This window comes from Micromys minutus (assembly GCF_963924665.1).
Source record: "Micromys minutus genome assembly, chromosome: 1".
Taxonomy (NCBI): Eukaryota; Metazoa; Chordata; class Mammalia; order Rodentia; family Muridae; genus Micromys; species Micromys minutus.
In genome coordinates, this window is record NC_137969.1 from 214,951,012 (window position 1) to 214,970,936 (window position 19,925).

Below are 19,925 nucleotides of genomic sequence, written 5' to 3' on the forward strand. Positions count from 1 at the left end.
TGTATATGTCACTTATGAACATTTATCTTCATTTTCCATATCTCAGAGGACAGCTGCTGGGCCATACGTTAGACAGAGAAGTAACTTTAGTAGAAACTGCCCAACAATCTTGCATAGCTGAAACCACTGAAACTCCCACTTGTAAAAACTCCTATGCAGTCTACACTCTTGCCTGTGAGTGTGACCATCACCACCTCCCCTCACACCCTCTACACTCTTGCCTGTGAGTGTGACCATCACCACCTCCCCTCACACCCTCCACACTCTTGCCTGTGAGTGTCACCATCACCACCTCCCCTCACACCCTCTACACTCTTGCCTGTGAGTGTGACCATCACCACCTCCCCTCACACCCTCTACACTCTTGCCTGTGAGTGTCACCATCACTACCTCCCCTCACACCCTCTACACTCTTGCCTGTGAGTGTGACCATCACCACCTCCCCTCACACCCTCTACACTCTTGCCTGTGAGTGTGACCATCATCACCTCCCCTCACACCCTCCACACTCTTGCCTGTGAGTGTCACCATCACCACCTCCCCTCACACCCTCTACACTCTTGTCTGTGAGTGTGACCATCACCACCTCCCCTCACACCCTCTACACTCTTGCCTGTGAGTGTCACCATCACCACCTCCCCTCACACCCTATACACTCTTGCCTGTGAGCAGTATAACTACCACCACCACCACCCTTTTTTGTACTTTTTCACTTTTTGTGGCTAGGAAAGAAATTTATTATGATTTGAATTGTCATTTTTCACGTGGCTTCTGAGCTTCAGAACTTTTCATGTGCTTATAGACAGTTAGCATGTCTTCTTTTAGCGTTTCTATTCAATAACTTTGCAAATCTGGGGAAGAAGCAGTCTTTTTCCTCAAGTCTGTGAATTTATCATTTTGTATGTGAAGTTCAGGCTGACCATGAATTAGAGATCCTCCTCTCCAGGCTGTGAGTGCTGAGATTATAGGCACAATCAATATCTTTTTATTTTCTTAATTTTAACCTTTGACAGTCACTGTGTTTTCAATCTTCTCCAAAACTGTATTTGCCTAATTCCAGGTTACAACCCCATACATCAGCGTTTTCTCCTTTATAATTTCAGTTAGAATCTCTTGAGTTAATTTTTGTCTATGATAGGAGATAAAAATTTCAAGGTTTTTCATTCCATTTATCCTCACATTTTTTCTAAACACTTTCATTTTCTTAATAGACTGAGTTGATATATTTCTTGAAAATGAACTGAACATATATATCATATATAATTTCAGTGGTTTTAGTTTTCATAGAAATTTAGAATGACAAAGATACAGATCTAAAAATTAATTTTATGGGTTCTGAAATACATAATAACATTTACCTCAACATCCTGAACACTCCTTGGTTGAGCCATGCATAGCTTATTAAGCAGCTGAAAAATCAGTTCTTCAATATAATAGAGAGACTCTTCATTGGCTGAGAGGTTGGGATGTACTTGCTCCTGAACCTTGAAAAGAAAATTTCTCAGTTAAGGGACTGGCAAAAAATATGAAATGAACAAAATCAATGAGAATCCTACATGTAGTTAATATTTTACAAAATGGTTATATACCAACATAAATATTTTTAAATAAAAAATGTACAGGTGGCTAAAAAGGTGGCTAAGTAACAAAGAACACTTGCTGCTCTTGCAGAAGACAAGGCTAGTTGCCAGCATCAATATGGATACTGAAAACTGTGACTCCAGATCTAGGGTATCCAACATCTTCTTCTAGCCTATTTGGCATTGCATGCATGTGGCCACAGACATACATACAGGCAAAACACACATACACACAAAATAAAAATATAATTCAAAAAGTTTTAAGTAAAAAGAAAGACAATTTGTTGGTCTGTGTTCATTTTTCTTAACCCTTCTTTAAACTTTGTTAAATTCTGAGACTCTGTAGAAAGTTGACTACTAATAAAAAGTACACACTCAAGACTGAGGAGACAGTTCTCAATAAAGTACTTGTCTTAGATATATGAGAACCTGCGCTCCATCCCCACAACCCATGTAAAAGCTAGGCATGATGGCACATGCCTGCAGTCACAGCACTAAAGTTGGCCAGATCACTTGGGTTCCCAGGCCAATCAGTCTAGACTACTTGGTGAGTTTCAGGCCACAGAGAGACTCTGCCTCGAAAAGCAAGATGAGGAGTGATGACTAAGAATGACCTCTGGCCTCCACATTCACATGAACACAATGCATCCACACAAATAAATACACACACACTCACACACACACGTGCACTAACCCAAACAAATCCACATAAATGAACACAAACACACACAATGACAAAGCATACTTCCATCAAAACTATTAGATACAATATATAATATTTTTATCACAGATATCTTTAGTCCTCTTAAAGTATCCACTAGAAGACAGAAAACTAGCTCTGAGTTCTAGCAATAGACAGAAACACTTCAGAAAGCCCATATTAGAAACAGAAATAGGTTGTATGCAGCCTTTATGATGGCATATGTCACCTAATGCCACCACCACACAATTATGCTAAGCTCCTACAGTTTTTTTTCTAAAGTACAACCAGCAATTTATCCTAATAATGCACTGTGATAGGATATAAAAAAAAACATAGTAACAGTTGTATCCACGTATTGCAAATAGTTGTTGAAAAAACTAGGTATAGCTCTAACTCTTGATGCCACAGTATTAAAGGGTATCCATGCTATAAACACACAAAACAAAAATCTTAAATATTCTCAAAATTATTTTTAAAAACTTGTCAGTAATCGAAAAGCCTTTCCACAAAGAAATCAGCATGAGATAATTTGATTAGCAAAATTTAGCATGAAAATTCTCTTACATGTGGAGTAGACCACTCCTGAAAATTATCAAGGTGTAATAAACTATTGTATTACCTCCTCTTAGAGTCTCTAAGTCTGTGGGGTTTGTGGAGAAGCTCTCTCCTTCACTCTCACATTATATGTGAGCCTTAATTCTTTTTTGAGCAATATGTCAGGATCTACCAACTTTATCCATCTTTTCAAGGACCAAGTCCAGACTTTCTTGACCCTGTATCTCAGGACTCTGTGTTTGACAGTATTCTGCAGTTTGCTTTTACTGATGGCTATTTACATCGCCACTTCGTACCTTTTCATTCTCTACACTGTAAAATCTACCTTAATGAAAACTAAGATTTTTAATAAATTTTCATAATCAAACTAATTCCTAATTTTTAATGTTTTTAATATACTTTAGAATCCAGGAATCATTTCAGAATTCTTAAACATGGGCATTTTGTTTGTTTCTTAAGCTAGTATACCCCCATCTAGTCCAGGTTGGCCTATACCCCTGTCCGCAGCCTCCTAAGTGCTGGGATTTACACGTTTGTGCTGTCATGCCTGGACCATGCATGGGTTGTAAAGATGTTTTACATTAAGTTTTATAATAATTGCATGTGGTATAAAAAAACAAAACCATACTTTGTGAGATTTGGGGGTGGACCTAGCTCATTGACAGAGTATTTGCCTAGTATATTCAAGGTTCTAAGTTTGTTACTCAGAAGCTTAAAAGAGTAACTACCACATAAAAACTTGATGATTTCAGTTTTTTGAAATTTGTTGAGAACACAGTCCACTACAGTGGACATCGTTGACAAATTGTCAAGCATTTACAGAAGCAATACAACAATCTGAAGCAAACTCACTCAGAAAAAAAAAAAAAAAAAAAACTGTATTTTTGAGGTTGGCCCAGACAAACAAAAGATAAAATTAATATACCATTTCCCTAGTCCCAGAAAGGAAAGCCAAAATAAAATATCAGCTAGCTAAATTCCACAGGCACAGACAGACAGACAGACAGGGAGGTAGGGAGGCAGGCAGACACATGTACACATGTGTTCACGCATGTGTGCATGCACACACACACACACACACACACACACACACACACACAAATGACAATATAAACAAGCTTGGTCTCTCCTAAATAGCTGTAGCTGGGATTCCTTCCAGTGGAGGGATGTGGAGCCTGCATTGGCCACCTCCTGTACCCAGGGGGACTTCTGGTGAAGGGAGGGCGACATCAACCCACCCACAAAATCTTCAACCCAGAATTTGTCCTGCCTACAAGATCTGCACAGCTAAAGATGGAGCAGAGACTAAGGGAACAGCTCAATGTCTGCCCCAACTTGGGACCCATCCCATGGGAGACAGCCAATTTCCAAAACTATTAATGACACTCTGCTGTGCTTGCTGACAGGAACTTAGCATAACTGTCTCCTGAGAGACTTCAGCAGTGATGGAGACAGATGCAGAGACCCACAGCCAAACATCAGGGGGAGCTTGGGGAGTCTTGTGGAAGAGTGGGGGATAGAATTGAATAAGTGAAAGAGGTCAGGACATCACAAGAAGATCTACAGAGTCAACTAACCTGGGCCCCTGGGCTCACAGAGACTGAATCACCAACCAAAGAACATGCAAGGGCTGCACCTAGGCACCATACACATTTGGAACAGATACAGTTTGGTCTCATGCAGATCCCCTAACTAATGGCGCTGGAGCTAAGTCTGACTCTGTTGCCTACCACTGGATCTCCTTCCCCTAACTGGACTGCCTGGTTGGGCCTCAGTGAGAGAGGATGTGCTTAGTCCTGCTGAGACTGGGGGGTGCAACCCGAGGAAGACTTCCCCTTCTCTGAGGAGAAGGGAGAGAGTAATGGAGGAGAAATTTGTTAGGGTGGGACAGGGAGTAGAATAGGAACTGAGGCTGTGATCAGGATATAAGGGGAATAAATAAGTTAATGAAAAAAATGTTGGTTTGATGCTGGAATATCAAGTAACATAATTTATATTAATATATTAAAAGAAAAATATAACCATCTTAATAAATGTAGAAAAGGCATCTGAAAACAAATCCAGCATTCATTCATGAAAAAAAAGTTTCCAAGTGTTTCCTTAATTTAATGGGATTTTTTTTAATTTGGGAAAAGATATCTATAAGAATACTATAATATTCTTTTATATTTGTTTTTTAAAATAAAGTTTTAAAAAAGGAAAAAAAAGAATACTATAATAAAATCATAGTTAAGAATGAAATAGAATCAAGAGAAAGGCAAGACAAGGCAAGAGTATTGGTTGCTCTGCACAGACGAATGTTGAGACCCTATTGCTGAAGTCAATACGTGTAACAACTAATTGAATGTGGTGAATTCAAGCTGGTACCTACCTAGAGTCTTCACCCTTACTGATTAGTGTTCCTACTGGAAGATACTGAGCACACTACCAAAGGGAAAAGGTAGACAGAAACCCAGACACAACCCCTTCCATCTACAGTGGTGCCCTATCTGTGTAATAATGGCACAAGCCTGTGGAAGTAAGCAATCACTATCTGATTGGATTTAAGGTTCATTCCATGAGATGGAACCCATCTTTGACACTGCTAGAGTGTCTAAGAACCTGAGACTAGATAGGCTGGGAACCTAAGAGAAAACCATATACTACTGTTCTGCCAACAGAACATAGCAATACATGACTCTTAATGATTTCTGCTGTACTCACAGATCAGTGCCTTGCTCGGCCATCATCAGAAAACGCACTCCTACCGATGGAAACAAATACAAAGACCCACAACTAGACAATGTGCAGAGTGAGAGTTCTTGGAAATCTGTCTTAGATGGGATGTCTCCATCAAATTCCTCTCCTCGGGGCTCAGAGAGCCCTACAGAACAGGAGGCAGAAAGACTGTAAGAGACAGAAGGAATGGAGGACACCAAGAAAACATGGCCCTCTAAGCACAGCAGGACTACAAACATGAACTCACAGCACCTGTGGCAGCAACATGCATGGCCTGCACGGGTCTGCAGCTCATGGAGTCCCAGCACAGAGGGGAAGCAGACACATGCCCCCATCCCTAATCCAGAGCTTTCTCTAAGAGTCTCACTGGGCACACAAGCCACTCTGAAGGCCAGGCTCTAGGCCCAACACAAAATAAACTCAATAGTATTTTTGGAGGTTCTTTGTCTCCTAATGCTGACAAGCGCTTTCCTCTGATGTTACAGGTATTTTCCATCTATAATGTGGTTTCTAAGTTTGTGTTTTTATGGGATTTCTGTGTATGTAAACATGAGTGTCTCTATGTTTACATGTTTTTCACCTGTTCCCCCTTGTGTCTCATGCCTTTAACCACAGCACTCGGGAGGCAGAGGCTGGCAGCTCTCCGAGTTACAGGAGGACATTAGAGTTCTCCTCAGTCCCTCTCCATCCTATTCTCTGAATTCTAGGTCTGAGTCCACACCTTCTTACTTCACTGGAAAATAACCAGGCATCTAAAAAAGTAATAATAAAATGAGATAAAAACAAACAAAAAAAATAATCAAAAGAAAAAGCACAAGAAAGACAAACAGACAGAGACACATGCTCACACACAGAGAAGTGTTTATGTCTCAAAACACTGGGAAAAAAGAATGGAAGGAGAGAGAGAGAGAAAGGGTGGGGACACTTTCTATTATTTCTACTCTATATTATAGAGGTCCTAGCCAGTGCAGTAAGGCACAAAGACAGAAGAAAGTATAAGAATCAGTAAGAAGGTGTGAGGAATGCATAAATGATTCAAAGAATTTGCTGCCCAAACATGAGGATCTGAGTTCAGATCTCTAGCCCTGACATTTTAAAAATCTTATTTTTTTCACCCTGTCATTTTTATTCTTTTTAAAAATTATTTTGTTTATTTATATTCCAAATGGTGTCCCCATCCTGGTGCCCCCTCCCAAAGTTCTTCAGCTCATCCTCTCTCCCCTTTACCTCTGAGTACCCCCACCTATCTATCTACCCCTGAACATCCCCCTTCCCTGGAGCCTCAAGTCTCTACAGAATTAGGTGCATCCTCTTCCACTGAGGCCAAACAAGGCAGCCCTCTGCTACATATGTGCCAGGGACCTTGAAGCAGCCCATCTATGCTCTTTGGTTGGTGGTTTAGTCTCTGGGCACTCCCAGGGTTAGTTGATACTGTTGTTCTTCCTACGGGGTTGTCATCCCCTTTAGGCCCTTAAATCCTACCCCAAACTCTTTCATAGGGGTCCCTGACCTCAGTCCAATGGTTGGCTGTAAGTATCTGCATCTTTGCAGTCAGCTGCTGGTAGAGCCTTTCAGAGGACAGCCATGCTAGGCTCCTGTCTGCAAGCACAGCATGGCATCAGCAATAGTGTCAGAGTTTGGTGCCAGCCCATGGGATGGATCCCAAATTGGGCCAGTCACTGGATGGCCTTTCCTACAGTCTCCATTTCTGCATTTCTTTTAGACAGAAACATTTCTGGGTCAAAAAATTTTGAAGGTGAGTTGGTGACCCCATCCCTCCACTGGGGGCCCTAACTACAGGAGGTGGTCACTTCAGGTTCCATTTCCCCACTGTTGGGCATTTCTGCTAAGGTCATTCCCATTGAGTCCTGGGAGTCTCTCCCATCCCAGGTCTCTGGGACACCCCTAACCCCCATGACCTAGCATCTGCATATTTCAATTCACTCTCCTGGCCCTCTGGGCTTCTCTCTTGCCTCCCCACCCCCATACATGATCCTGCCCACCATTTCCCTCCCTTTCCCCTCTCCCTCCCATGTCCTTCCCCCCTTCTGCCTCCTATGATTATTTTGTTCCTCATTCTAAGTATGATTCAAGCACCCTCACTTGGATTCTTACAGTCTGTAGTATCATGGGGATTCTGTACTTTTTTGTTAATATACACTTATCAGTGAGTACCATGCATGTTTTTTTGGGTCTGGGCTACCTCACTCAGAAAATTTTTAAAAAATTATCAGATCTTACTACAAAAGCATATACTAGACAAACTGAAAAAATCTAAATGAAAAGGATGATTTTCTAGACAGATACCAAATGCCAAAGTTAAAGCAAGATCAGGTAAACTATCTTTTTTTTTTTTTTTTTTTCAGTTTAGGCATCATCCGTTTATTATAAAAGGGAGGCATGGAAATTATTTACATGATGAAATAGTTCAGAACATCAGTGGAATGGGCAGCTTCATGTGACACCATTTCAACAGTGACTTCAGTTGACATACTTTCCAAGAATGTCACCATCTCCAAATAAGAAATAATCCTTGTTGTCTATAACTATTTTGGTGCCTCCATATTCTGGGAGAAGAACTTTATCTCCAACTTTCACACTGACAGGCTGAATCTCTTCACCCTTTCCTTTCCTGCCTGATCCCACAGCCACAACTGTTCCACTCAATACTTTTCCTTGAGACTTTTCTGGAAGCATAATGCCACCTTTGGTTACAGTTTCGGCAGCGCTCCTCTCAACCAATACTCTGTCAAAGAGCGGGATAAACTTCTTAAAAGCTTGTTCAGCCATGAGTTGCGCCGCCACAGTTCCGGACTCTGCACTTGGGCCGCTTGCTGCAAGGAGAGTCCCTAAACTATCTTTTAAAAAAGGATTTATTTATTATAAAATAAATCTTATGTGAGTACACTGTTGATGTCTTCAGACACACCAGAAGAGAGCATCTGATTCCATTACAGATTGTTGTGAGCCACCATGTAGTTGCTGGGAATTGAACTCAGGATTTTTGGAAGAGCTGAGCCATCTCTCCAGCTCCAGGTAAACTATCTAAACAGTCCCATAACCTCTAAGGAAATAGAAGCAGTCACTAAAAACCTCCCAAGTTAAAAATGCCCAGTACCAAATGGTGTCAGTGCAGAATTCTACCAGACCTTCAAAGAAGAGCTAATACTACTACACCTCAAACTATTCCACAAAATAGAAACAGAAGGAACACTAACTACTTAATTCATTCTCTGAAGCCATGGTTACTCTGATACCAAACCACATAAAGACCCAACAAAGAAAGAAAACTTCAAACCAATTTCCCTTATGCAAATTATATTGATGCAAAAATAATCAATAAAATTCTTACAAACTGAATCCAAGAGCACATCAAAAACATTATTCACCATAATCAAGTAGGCTTTATTCCAGGGATAGAGAAATGGTTCAATGTACAAAAATCCATCAACATAATCTACCATATAAACAAACTCAAAGGGAAAAAAAAAAACACATGACTATCTCATTAGATGCTGAAAAAGCCTCTGACAAAATCCAACATTCCTTCATGTTAAGAAAATCATGAATTTTGCAGGCAAGTGGATGGAAAAAATCTTCTGACCCAGAAATGTCAAGAAGGGAGACTGAGGATGAGAATGGAGGTCTTGCTGGACGCCAGCCCACCTCTGGGATCAGTAGGAGAACGTGAGTTAAGAGAATAAGATGGAGAGACTGGGGAAGACACTAATGTCCTCCTCTAGCCGAAATACGCATGCATGCACACAGACACAAACAATTTTTTAAAAAATTATTTGGTGTTCCTTCAGATAGTTGATTTCTGGGTACTGACATGTCTAGATAAAAATTTGAGTGTTCTTCTCAGAGAGAGTTAACACTTAAATTAGTAGAATTAGAAAGCTAGACTGTCCTTCCCAGTGTGGGCAGCTTCAATCTGATCTATTAGAGATGTGAATAAAAGACTAAATATTAAAAATTATATTCTGGGTAATAAGGAATCTTTCTCACTCCTTGATAGATTTGAGATGAACTATTGGTCTCCTGCCCTTCAAACTAAGACTCACACTGAAACACACAGCATTGGCTCTCCTGGTACTCACATAACCTTGCTAGTGACTTTCCAGAGTCTCTAGCTTAATAAAAGCAGACTTCCAATTTTGCAGCTTCTCAAAATGCATGAGCCAATTTCCTCATAGTAAATCTCTTTTAAAATGTATATACATGCATGCATGTGATTAATTGTTTCTCTGAGACTCTAGACTAACATACTCATGCAGGAAAAAACTACTTTACAAAAAATCTTGACTCCTATTCAGAAAACTAGACTGTGAAATATCAAAAATAAAACAAATTAATATTTGCTGTGTGAATTATCAGACATTGAGTATATGAATTCTTCCCAAACTAACTCATAAAGTTAATAAAATCTCAAACAAAAGATCTTGTTGTAATTCAATTGACAAGATAACTTTCAAAATATACATAAGAAAAATACATAAGAAAACTAATCTACCATTTGATATTTATTCTTTTACTCTGGCCTGCTGTATGATTAATGAATTCACTCATTCAAAACCTAAAACACATTGGCTATCATAGACTATTCAAAAAACCATATAAAACAGTAGCGTGTTGGCTATCACAGATCATTCACAAAACCATATAAAAGAGTGTATCAAAATATACATCCTAATAATGAAAACTACATAAATCGTGGCTTAATCCTCAAAACAATATTAACAAAAGGCACTAAATTAAAAGAACACATATGATAGGCTCAAGATAAAACAAGATTGTTGGGCATGGAAGCGCACATCTTTAAACCCAGCCTCAGGAGGCAGAGGCAAGTGGATCTCTGCAAGTTTAAAGGCAGTTTGGTCTACATAGAGAGTTCCTTATGTAATACTATAGACTACATAGTGAGATGCTGTCTTATAAATAAATGTACAACATTCAGTTTTTAAAAAGACAAAATTAAAGCACTACTTAGGAACACATGGGAAAAGGAAAAGACTTAAGCAGGTACCCTTTGTACATAATTTATATTAAAAGAAAAGTGTTGGCAATGTGCTACCTAACCTGGATGACAGTTAAATATTTATGTTTCCTGACTTGTGTCCAATGCTTAAAAAGCTAAGAGAACCATCTGGCATGCTGTGGTGCTGTAAAGGAGATGAGGCAAATCAAGAAGTTACCACTAAAATAATTTAAAATAATACCTATAGTATCCAGTTCACTGAATAAAATTAAAATGATAGAAACTAGAGACAGAGCATAGCTTGCAAATTTGGAGCAAACACTAGCTCCAGACAGGAAGAGCACATGCTTAATGGCAATGGTTTCCTATCTAACCCACAAATAATCAATGAAATATGATAGTAAAGTGGAGGCATTCTTAGATAGTAAGGTGAAAACTGTATCTCCCACAAACCATTTCCCATTAAGACTGTGATATATACAACACTAAAAAAACCTATAAATCAAGAATGAGATTAAAGAAAGGGAATCACAGGACAAGGGCCAAGGGGAAGCATGGGGGTCACCGGTGCAGATGGACCATGTCGGAAGACCCTAGGAGGAACTGTCTCAGCAAGATGAAACCAAGAGCATACTTATTAGAACTAAGATCCTGAAAGACTACTGGGGTGACTGACAGAGTCTGAGTCTGAGACTTGGTTCACAGAAAACTAGACAAACCAGGCAACAAGGTAATTATTAGTGTCATTAAAAGCAAAAAAAAAAAAAAAAAAAGAGTGCTTTAATATAAATAGTATGAAGTCATAATAATAAAACTATTAACCCAATCAAAATAAATATGCATCATGTAGAAGGGAGGCAGAAAGGTCTGGGGAATGTGCTTCCTCTCACACTGTCTACTTCTTCCACTCGACAAGAGGAAACTCAGGAACATCTTCACTGTACACACTCATTAGATCCTTGGTATAAAAACCCGTTTCCATGTACTTATGTATGTGTATATGTGTGTAGACATGTACCTGCTATGGCCTATGTAGAGGTAAGAGAGAAATCTGAAAAAGTCTTCTTTCACCATATGGGCTCAGGTTTTAACAGGCATCAGGCCTGGCAGCAAATGCCATCTCACCCACCAAGAGAACCCTAATTCCATGAAAGCATTCAAAACATTTTAACCATTGTTTTTCTTTTGAACATGAAACACAAATCAACAAATAAACAATGAAATGAAGACACAGACACAAATTGACACACATGAACAGATTGGTGCAGCAGTAAACAATACACAAGAGAGAGAAGAAAACTAGGTGTGTCAAAGGGACCCAGATGTCCTACCTAAGGGACCCAGAACCAGAACTAGACATTTTTTCCAGTGGGAACCAGAGACTCAGGACATCTGACCTCCTCTTGTCTCCTTGTTGTAATTTTATTGTCTATTAGGTTTTTAAGGTGTTTTAAAATCACTTTTGACATGGCATGTTTATTTATGACTTTTCTTATTTGATGAAATTGAGTGTTTGGGGGGTGATATGGCCATAGATTGTTTTCTTTTTGAAATGAAGAAGGTTGACATAAGAAACCCTGATGCTTAGTACTAAAATTGCTTTGCAGGCTATTTTACCAAAATCATAATTACAGAAACAATTACTTGCAGTTAGACTTTTTCTTAGTCTTCATGTGCAGGATTTCACTGAGTAGGGCTCTTAGCCTCTCACAGAGGATGTTCTGGAGCAGCCTTATGCCTCAAGAAGAAATCAGGTAAGTGGAGATTATTGCAAGATTTACAAAAGGTTAATGTAACTAGGAGCTTATGGGAGCATTAAAGCCTGGCTTACCTACTCCAGTTGCCATTCCAAAAAATATGCATAGAATTATCATAGACTTAAAAGATTGCTTTTATGCCATTTCTTTGCATCTTCATGGTTATAAAGGGTTTGCTTTTGGAGTGTCAGCTTGTATTTTGAAGAGTCCTTGAGATGATGAATGTCTTTGAAAAGTTTTGCCTGGGGGAATGACTGATGATCCTGTATTGCAGATTTGCCCAGCTTCAATGCAGGAAGCTGAGACTTGGAATCCCTCCATGTTTATTGTTGTGGATGCTTTGTTAGCAGACACCTCTGAAGGAGATTTACTAAGAGTTTTTGCTTTTACAATGAGCCTTATAATTTTAGGGAGTGGTTTTTGCTCCAGAAAATGTCAAAGGCAATGTCCTTTTCACTAATTGGGTTATCAGTTATATCCCCAGTCAGATTGTGGCATAGAAAATTCATAAAGATAATTTACTTACTTACTATGATTTTCAAAAGTTGTCAGGAGATGTTAGTTGGCTAAGACCTCCCTTTAAGCTCACCACAGGAAGTCTTAAACCTGTTTGTTATTTTCAACAGGGATGAAAAGTTTTGCAGAAAATATAGAGGAAACAATTAGTTAACAACAGATATTATATAGATTATGATCAATTGTTGGTTGTTTGTATTCTTTGCTTTGCACCCACAGCAGTCCTTTTGGTAAAAGGAAACATTAATGTGAACTCACCTTTCTACCTCTTTAAGTAAAGTTTTAGCATCCTATTATGTAGCCTTTGCTGTGTTAATACAGAATTGTAGGATAGAATCATGAAAGTATTTTGGAAAGAACCAGAAGAAATATTTGTTCCTTATTCCAAACAACAATTAAATTGGTTATTGCAAAATACTAATGTTTGGCCTATTGAATGTGAAAACTTTTTAAGCAAAATTGATAATCATTATCTAAAAGACAAGTTGTTAAAATTCTTTTCCCTATGCATGCTTTTATATTTCCTGTAAATTTCACATGCAGCCCATAGATAATACAATTGCTGTATTTATAGATGGCTCATCTGATGAGAAGACAGTATATGTAATTTGATCACATGTTCATTCTCTTAAGTTTCCCCCTGCTGCAGCACAGATTATTAGATTATGTGCTATAGCCACTGTTTTAAAATATTAAAAAATTAAACTTTAAATTTATATACTGGTAGCCAATATATAGCTTATAGTTTGTAATTGCTTGAAATTCTTCCTTTTTTAGATACTGCTAATTCTCAAATTTTGTTATTGTTTATATAAATACAACTTAGGAGAACATACTGTTCCATACTTTTTAAGACATTTAAAAGGTCATATTAGGTTGCCTGGATCCTTTAGTAAAGGCAATGCCACAGCAGATTTGTATACCAGGCAGATTATGATCTCATTCTTTATATCATCAAAATAGTAATAGTCTAACACAACAATTGATATTTTTAGACAATGCACATCAAATTGTAAAGACTTGTCCTGAATGTCCTCAATTTTTTTCCTGTATCACCTAATAGTGTTAATCCTCAAAGACTTATAACTAATTAATTATGGCAAATGGATATTACTCATTTCTGATTTTAGAAAATTAAATATTTATTTGAATATTAACACCTTTTCAGGCTTTCAAGTTACAACTACTTTAACAAGAGAAGCAACTAAAAGTGTAATTTCTCATTGCCTATGTTGTTTTCCTATGGTTGGTGTTCCAATTTTGATTAAAACAGATAATAGAACTGGCTATTGCGGTCAAACATTTGAGACTTTTTACCAACTATTTAATGTTACCCATATTATTGGGATTCCTTATAATTCTTAAGGACAAGATATTGTGAAACAGGTATTGTAAAACTTTACAACAATATCTTCATAAAATAAAAAGGGGGAGAGAGTTACATCCTGTGCACAACAATTATTTAAATCATGCTCTTTTAATTTAAAAAAAATTTAAATTTGGCTGTTAAGGAACTGAGTGTCTATGGCATTCTACAACTGGGCATACTTATGCCTAGGTGAAATGAAAGGATCCACATACTGGCATAAGGAACAGTTCCAGGTATTAATATGGGGAAGAGGGTATGTTTGTGGTTTTTCCCACAGGATGCTACAAGAGTGTGCTAGCTGCCAGAGTGGTTGGTGAGACACGCTGATGCTGGAACAGAGAATCATGCTGACCTGTGAGCTTGCTGAGTGCCCTGACAGTGGTGACCACGAAGCTGTATTGAACATCTGTTCCTGACCCACCTTTGCTTGCCTTTAACCCAGATTGGACAAGCAGCTTTGCCTCAAGCTTTTAGACACTGTGGGACAGAGAACATAGAGACTGGAAAAGGACTTACAAAAAATTAATCAAATAGAGAAGAAGTTGTAATGACTTTTCTCTTAACTTTAATGTGAACAGTTATTTTGACTCAATCATGGACTGGTTTAGAAATCAATCCAATATTAGAAATAACAGTCTTCATTGGGAAGACTTGTTCTGGACATTTAAAAAGACATTTAAAAATTCACAATTGCCTTGTGAAGTTACATTTACAGTGGATAAAATTGGGACAGGATCTAGACTGTACAAATGTTATCACATGTGTTAAAGCACCTAATCTTTTATTATTTCTTCTATGATATTTAATATAAATTGTATTGATTGTACACTTTTCAATTGTGTTAATGTTGAAATGCGACATGTTTCTTATGGTGGTTTATCAACCAGCTTTTGGAGTATTACAGGACCCTGGTATTCTGAAAAAAGCTTGCAGTTACTAGAAGTAAGTCAGGCTTTATACTGAAGCAAGAGGGTAGTGGGCTTGATTATTGCTGGTATACAGCTTTAATTGTATTGATAGCTAGTACTATTACTTCTGCAATTTCTTTGACAGAAGAAGTTAAGATAGCTACTCTTGTTAATAATTTAGCATAATGTTACTAATGTTTTGAATATTTAAGAGGAGTTAGATAGGCATTTAGAACAATAGATCTATGTTCTTTATAATACTATGCAAATTACTGGAGAAGAGGTTCAAAGTTTAAAGTAAGAAGCCATCTTGAGTGCCATGCTAAGTACCAATAGATTTGTGTTACTTCTAAACTGTACAATGATAGTCACTATAATTGGGAAAAGATTCATAGACACTTGCAGGGTATTTGGCATAGTTCAAACACCTCTCTAGATGGTTTAGCCTTGCACACTGAGATTATTCATTTAAAGAATGCTGCCCCACTGAGCTTTGATGCTGCAGATATTGCTGATAAATTTATTCGTAGCCTGAAGTCAATATTTTCTTCTTGGTCTAGCTTCAAGAATGGCATATATGTTATGGGATAGCTCTTCTTGTCCTGAGAATACTTTTATTGCTGCTAGCCTTTAACAACATCATTATGCTGGCCGCCAAAATACATGGCTTGAAGCTGAAAATGAATCCCCATCCAGAGTTATTGAATAGGCTGTTAGTCCATAACAGGTAAGTTCTGTACAGTGTCTTACCAACCTAAGCCAGAAGTACATTGATATTATATTCCAAATTAATATGGAATATTACTAATGCACATTCCAAGATGGGTAAGGAAGGTATTTTGATCAGACCAACCTAAGACAGACGCAGTCTTGTTTATGAAATTAATCAGGGCGGGGGGTGGGGGGGATGTGGAGAGTTTTTTGGCACCAATGGACAGTTGGTGGCAAGAATTTTTGACATCACCAGGACAATTAGAAGTTAGTCAAGGCAGAAATCAAACTCTGGCCCTAAACTTGGGAAACTGGCCCTGATTAAGAACATTTACATTTGAAGCTCAGGGCAGAACATTTACATTTGTAGCTCAGGGTAGACTCATCAGATGTAGGTGTGGCAGTCTCTTTTTCTCTTGGGACCCCCTCTTGTCTCTGGTCTCCTCACCTAGCCCCCAGGATCTTTTATTATTAACTTGCTTGTTCCCTGACTCAGAACTGATGTTATCTTTCTGCACGTAATTAAAGTGGTTTAAAAGAGAACTGAATTAAAAAAGACTTTGCTTTAGCCTCAGAACTGGTCAAAGTCATGTTATAATTTTGTTTAGCTGACTCTCTTTACTTTTTTTGTAAAACTGCATCCATACTTTTAATTTCAGAACAAAATAAAACAAACAGAAAAAAACCACAATACACAACACCCAACCCTGCTATTCTGTAGGAGATCTTCCTGCCTTAAGGCACAAGGACAGAAGAGATTCTTGTAGACATGAGCAGACCCAGGTGGGTCAGGGCCAGTCAAGGCTGTTGGGTGAACCACAGGGATACTATACAGAGGGCATAAGCTTCCCAGGAGCCTTTAATCTACTTCTTCCATGTGAGAGACATCCTCATCACCCTCCAGTGGGGGATGTCATCAGGAACAGCAACACTGGCTCCTCTGAAGTGACCTCATCTTCATCAATGCCAGGCCTAGTTTAATCATGTGGTAGATGCGGTTGGAGTGAATTAAGGGATCCTCAAGTGAGAAACCAGAGGAGAGCAGAGCAGTTTCAAACAGCAGGACTACCAGGTATCCTTAAGAGCTTTGTCATTTTTGTCTGCCTCAGCCTTCTGCCTCAGGGTTTCTACAGTGGAGTGGTCAGGGTTGATCTCTAAGTGTTTCTTGGCCATCATGTAGCCCATTGTAGAGTTGTCTCGCAATGCCTGGGCCTTCATGATCCACTCCATGTTGGCTGTCCAGCCATAGGTTCTTGTTACAATGCAGCAGGGTGAAGACACAAGCCTAGTGGAGATTGTCACTTTTTCAACCTTCTTGTCCAAGATCTCCTTCATGAGCTTGCAGAGATTCTCAAACTTTGCCTTGCTCTCATCCATTTTCTTTTCTTCCTCATCCTCTGGTAGCTCTAGGTCCTCCTTAGTCACTGAGACCAGGCTCTTTCCATCAAATTCCTTGAGCTACTGCACTCAGTACTCATCAATAGGCTCAGTCATATACACCACCTCAAAGCCCCATTTCTGCACACGCTACACAAAGGCAGAGTTGGCTACTTGCTCGTTGCTCTCACCAGTGATAGTAGATGGACTTCTGGGTCTTCTTCATGCAAGACACACACTCTGACAGGGAAGTCATCCCATCTCCAGACTGAGAGTTACAATAGCGAAGGAGCTCAGAGAGGCAGCGAAGGTTAGTGGGATCCTCATGGATTCTAAGCTTTAAATTCTTGGAGAATATCTCATAAAATTTCTTGTAGTTAGTTCTTTTTGTTTTCAGCCAACTCAGAGAAGAGCTCAAGGCACTTCTTCACAATATTTTTACGGATAACTTTCAGGATCTTGCTCTGCTGCAGCATTTCTTGGGAGATGTTCAGGGGCAGTTCCTCACAATCAACCACAACCTGGATAAAGTTGAGGTACTCAGGTATCAGCTCATCACAGCTGTCCATGATGAACACACAGCGGACATACAATCCAATGTTGTTCTTCTTCTTGTTCTCAAAAGGTCAAAGGAAGCTCGCCAGAGAATGAAGAGCAATGCCCTGGATTCCAACTGACCTTCTACGGAGAAGTGCCTGACTGCCAAGTGGTCTTCCCAATCATTGGTGAGGCTCTTGGAGAATTCACCATATTCCTCTTGAGTGATATCATCCAGATTTGTGGTCCAGATAGGCTTTGTCTTATTCAGTTCTTCCTGGTCAATGTACTTCTCCATGATCTTTTCTTTTTCTTATCTTTGCTGTTGTCATCCTCTTCATCAGATCCCACATCCTCAATTTTATGCTTCTCCTCATCTTCCTTATCTTCCTCCTCTTTCTCACCTTTCTCTTCCTCTGCCTCATCATCACTGATTTTCTTCTCTCATTCCTTCTCTAAGTAGAGGGTGATGGGATAGCCTATGAACTGTGAGTGTTTCTTCACCACTTCCTTGACCCTTCTCTCTTCCACTACTGTCTCGTCTTCTTTGAGGTGAAGGATCACTTCGGTACCCCAGCCAATGGGCTCACCATGGTCTGCACGGACGGTGAAGGGTTCACCAGCAGAAGACTCCCAGGCACACTGCTCATCACTGTTGTGCTTTGTGATCACAACCACTTTCTCTGCCACTAGATAGGCCAAGCAGAACCTGACACCGAACTGCCCAATCATGGAGATGTCTACACCAGCCTAGGGAGCCTCCATGAACGCATATGTACCAGATTTAGCAATGGTTCCCAAGTTATTTATAAGTTCAGCCTTGGTCAGGCCAATGCCTGTGTTCACCAAAGTCAGCGTGCACTCCTGAGGGTTGGGGATGATGTCAATTTTCAGCTTTTTCCCACTGTACAACTTGGAAGGGTCCATCAGGCTCTTATAACAAATCTTGTCCAGGACATCAGAAGCATTAGAGATCAACTCCTGGAGGAAAATCTTGTTTGAGTAAAAAGTATTGATGATGAGGGACATGAGCTGGGCAATTTCTGCCTGAAAGACAAAGGTCTCCACCTCTTCCTCTCCATGGTGAACTTCCTCAGGCATCTTGACAGGAAAACCAAATAGTACAGAGCAGGATGGGCCTGGACCACATCTGACTCGCACAGCAAGCCTAGGATGCACGGCGGTGACTCAAGAGCCTCTCTTTTCTTTCAATCCTTACTCCTATCCTGGGGAACCCACTGTCTCACCGAGCTGGCCTTGGATATCTGCAGATGTTCATGTTCATGTGTGTGAGTGTACAGAGGTCACAGACAGGCATAGAGTACTTTCTACAGACATACTCTACCCTATTTATTTACTTGTTTGTTTGTTTTCAAGAAAAGGTCTCACTATATAACCCTTGAACGGACTATGTAACTAGGCTGACTTTGAACTCACAGAGATCTACCTGCCTCTGCTTCTCCAGTACTGACTTAAAAGTGCACACCATTATGCCCAGTTTCTATATTCCTTGTTTTTAAAAATTAGTGTCCTTTATTAGAAAGATGGAATTGGGGACGATCTTTGATATTTGAGAGTAACTTTTGAGGAGACCATTCTGAGAAAAAGAGGTCATCAGCCTGTGGAGAATTTGTCAAGGAATGCTGAAAGAGATGGTGGAGAGACAGTTTCCAAGGGCATCCCTGGGAGACAGAAGTCTGGAAGATGGTAATCCAAGTGGTGAATACTCAGAAGAGGAGGCTCATAGCTGAATACCAGACATAGCTTTTGACTGGCCTCTGCTCTGTGGAGACTGAAACATGGAAGGCCGTGCTGAAGAAGAGAAAATGTTGACCACCCAGAGAAAAGGCAGGAATGCAAATCTACCAAGCATAGGTCAGCTTCTTCTCATTGAATGCTTACTCCAAGTTCACAGTTGACTAGAGCGTCTTAGGGTGTCCTAGGGCGTGTGCTCAACACTCAAATAGTCATTTCAATTCTGTTCTGGTCGGCTGGTGACTCTCCCTTCTCTGCCTCCTCATCACTGGGATTATAGGCACTTGATGTTGCCCCCAGCTTTTTCCATGAGTCTGAGAATCTGAATACTTATTCTTGCAGAGCAAATACTTTATAGGCTAAGCTGTATTTCTGAGTCCTCAGTCTTTGATAGCTATCAGCAATATTTTATTAAAGTTATAATGATTCTTATTATTTTTAAAACATTTTAAATTATGCTT

At 39.4% G+C, this 19,925-nt stretch overlaps 2 protein-coding genes and 1 pseudogene across 5 annotated transcripts in view; all 3 read right to left on the reverse strand.

The window, feature by feature from the left end:
* Positions 1 to 19,925, reverse strand: part of SOS2 (SOS Ras/Rho guanine nucleotide exchange factor 2) — a 107,330-nt gene that overhangs the window by 70,913 nt on the left and 16,492 nt on the right. For all 3 annotated transcript variants that reach the window (XR_013975275.1, XM_080926424.1, XM_080926423.1), the window contains exon 2: positions 1,359 to 1,484. Coding sequence is in view for 2 of the 3 variants with exons in the window: in XM_080926424.1 (XP_080782550.1) it covers positions 1,359 to 1,484 (126 nt within the window). In the remaining variant the exon portion in view is untranslated. The remainder of the gene's footprint in view (positions 1 to 1,358; positions 1,485 to 19,925) is intronic.
* Positions 8,038 to 8,346, reverse strand: LOC308437035 (10 kDa heat shock protein, mitochondrial-like; the record flags this gene model as incomplete). Its single annotated transcript, XM_080938080.1, has 1 exon — positions 8,038 to 8,346. The coding sequence occupies one exon, from the start codon at positions 8,344 to 8,346 to the stop codon at positions 8,038 to 8,040; it is 309 nt and encodes a 102-aa protein (XP_080794206.1).
* Positions 16,655 to 18,810, reverse strand: LOC308424108 (heat shock protein HSP 90-beta-like; annotated as a pseudogene). Its single transcript has one exon. The product of its transcript is annotated as a heat shock protein HSP 90-beta-like (transcript).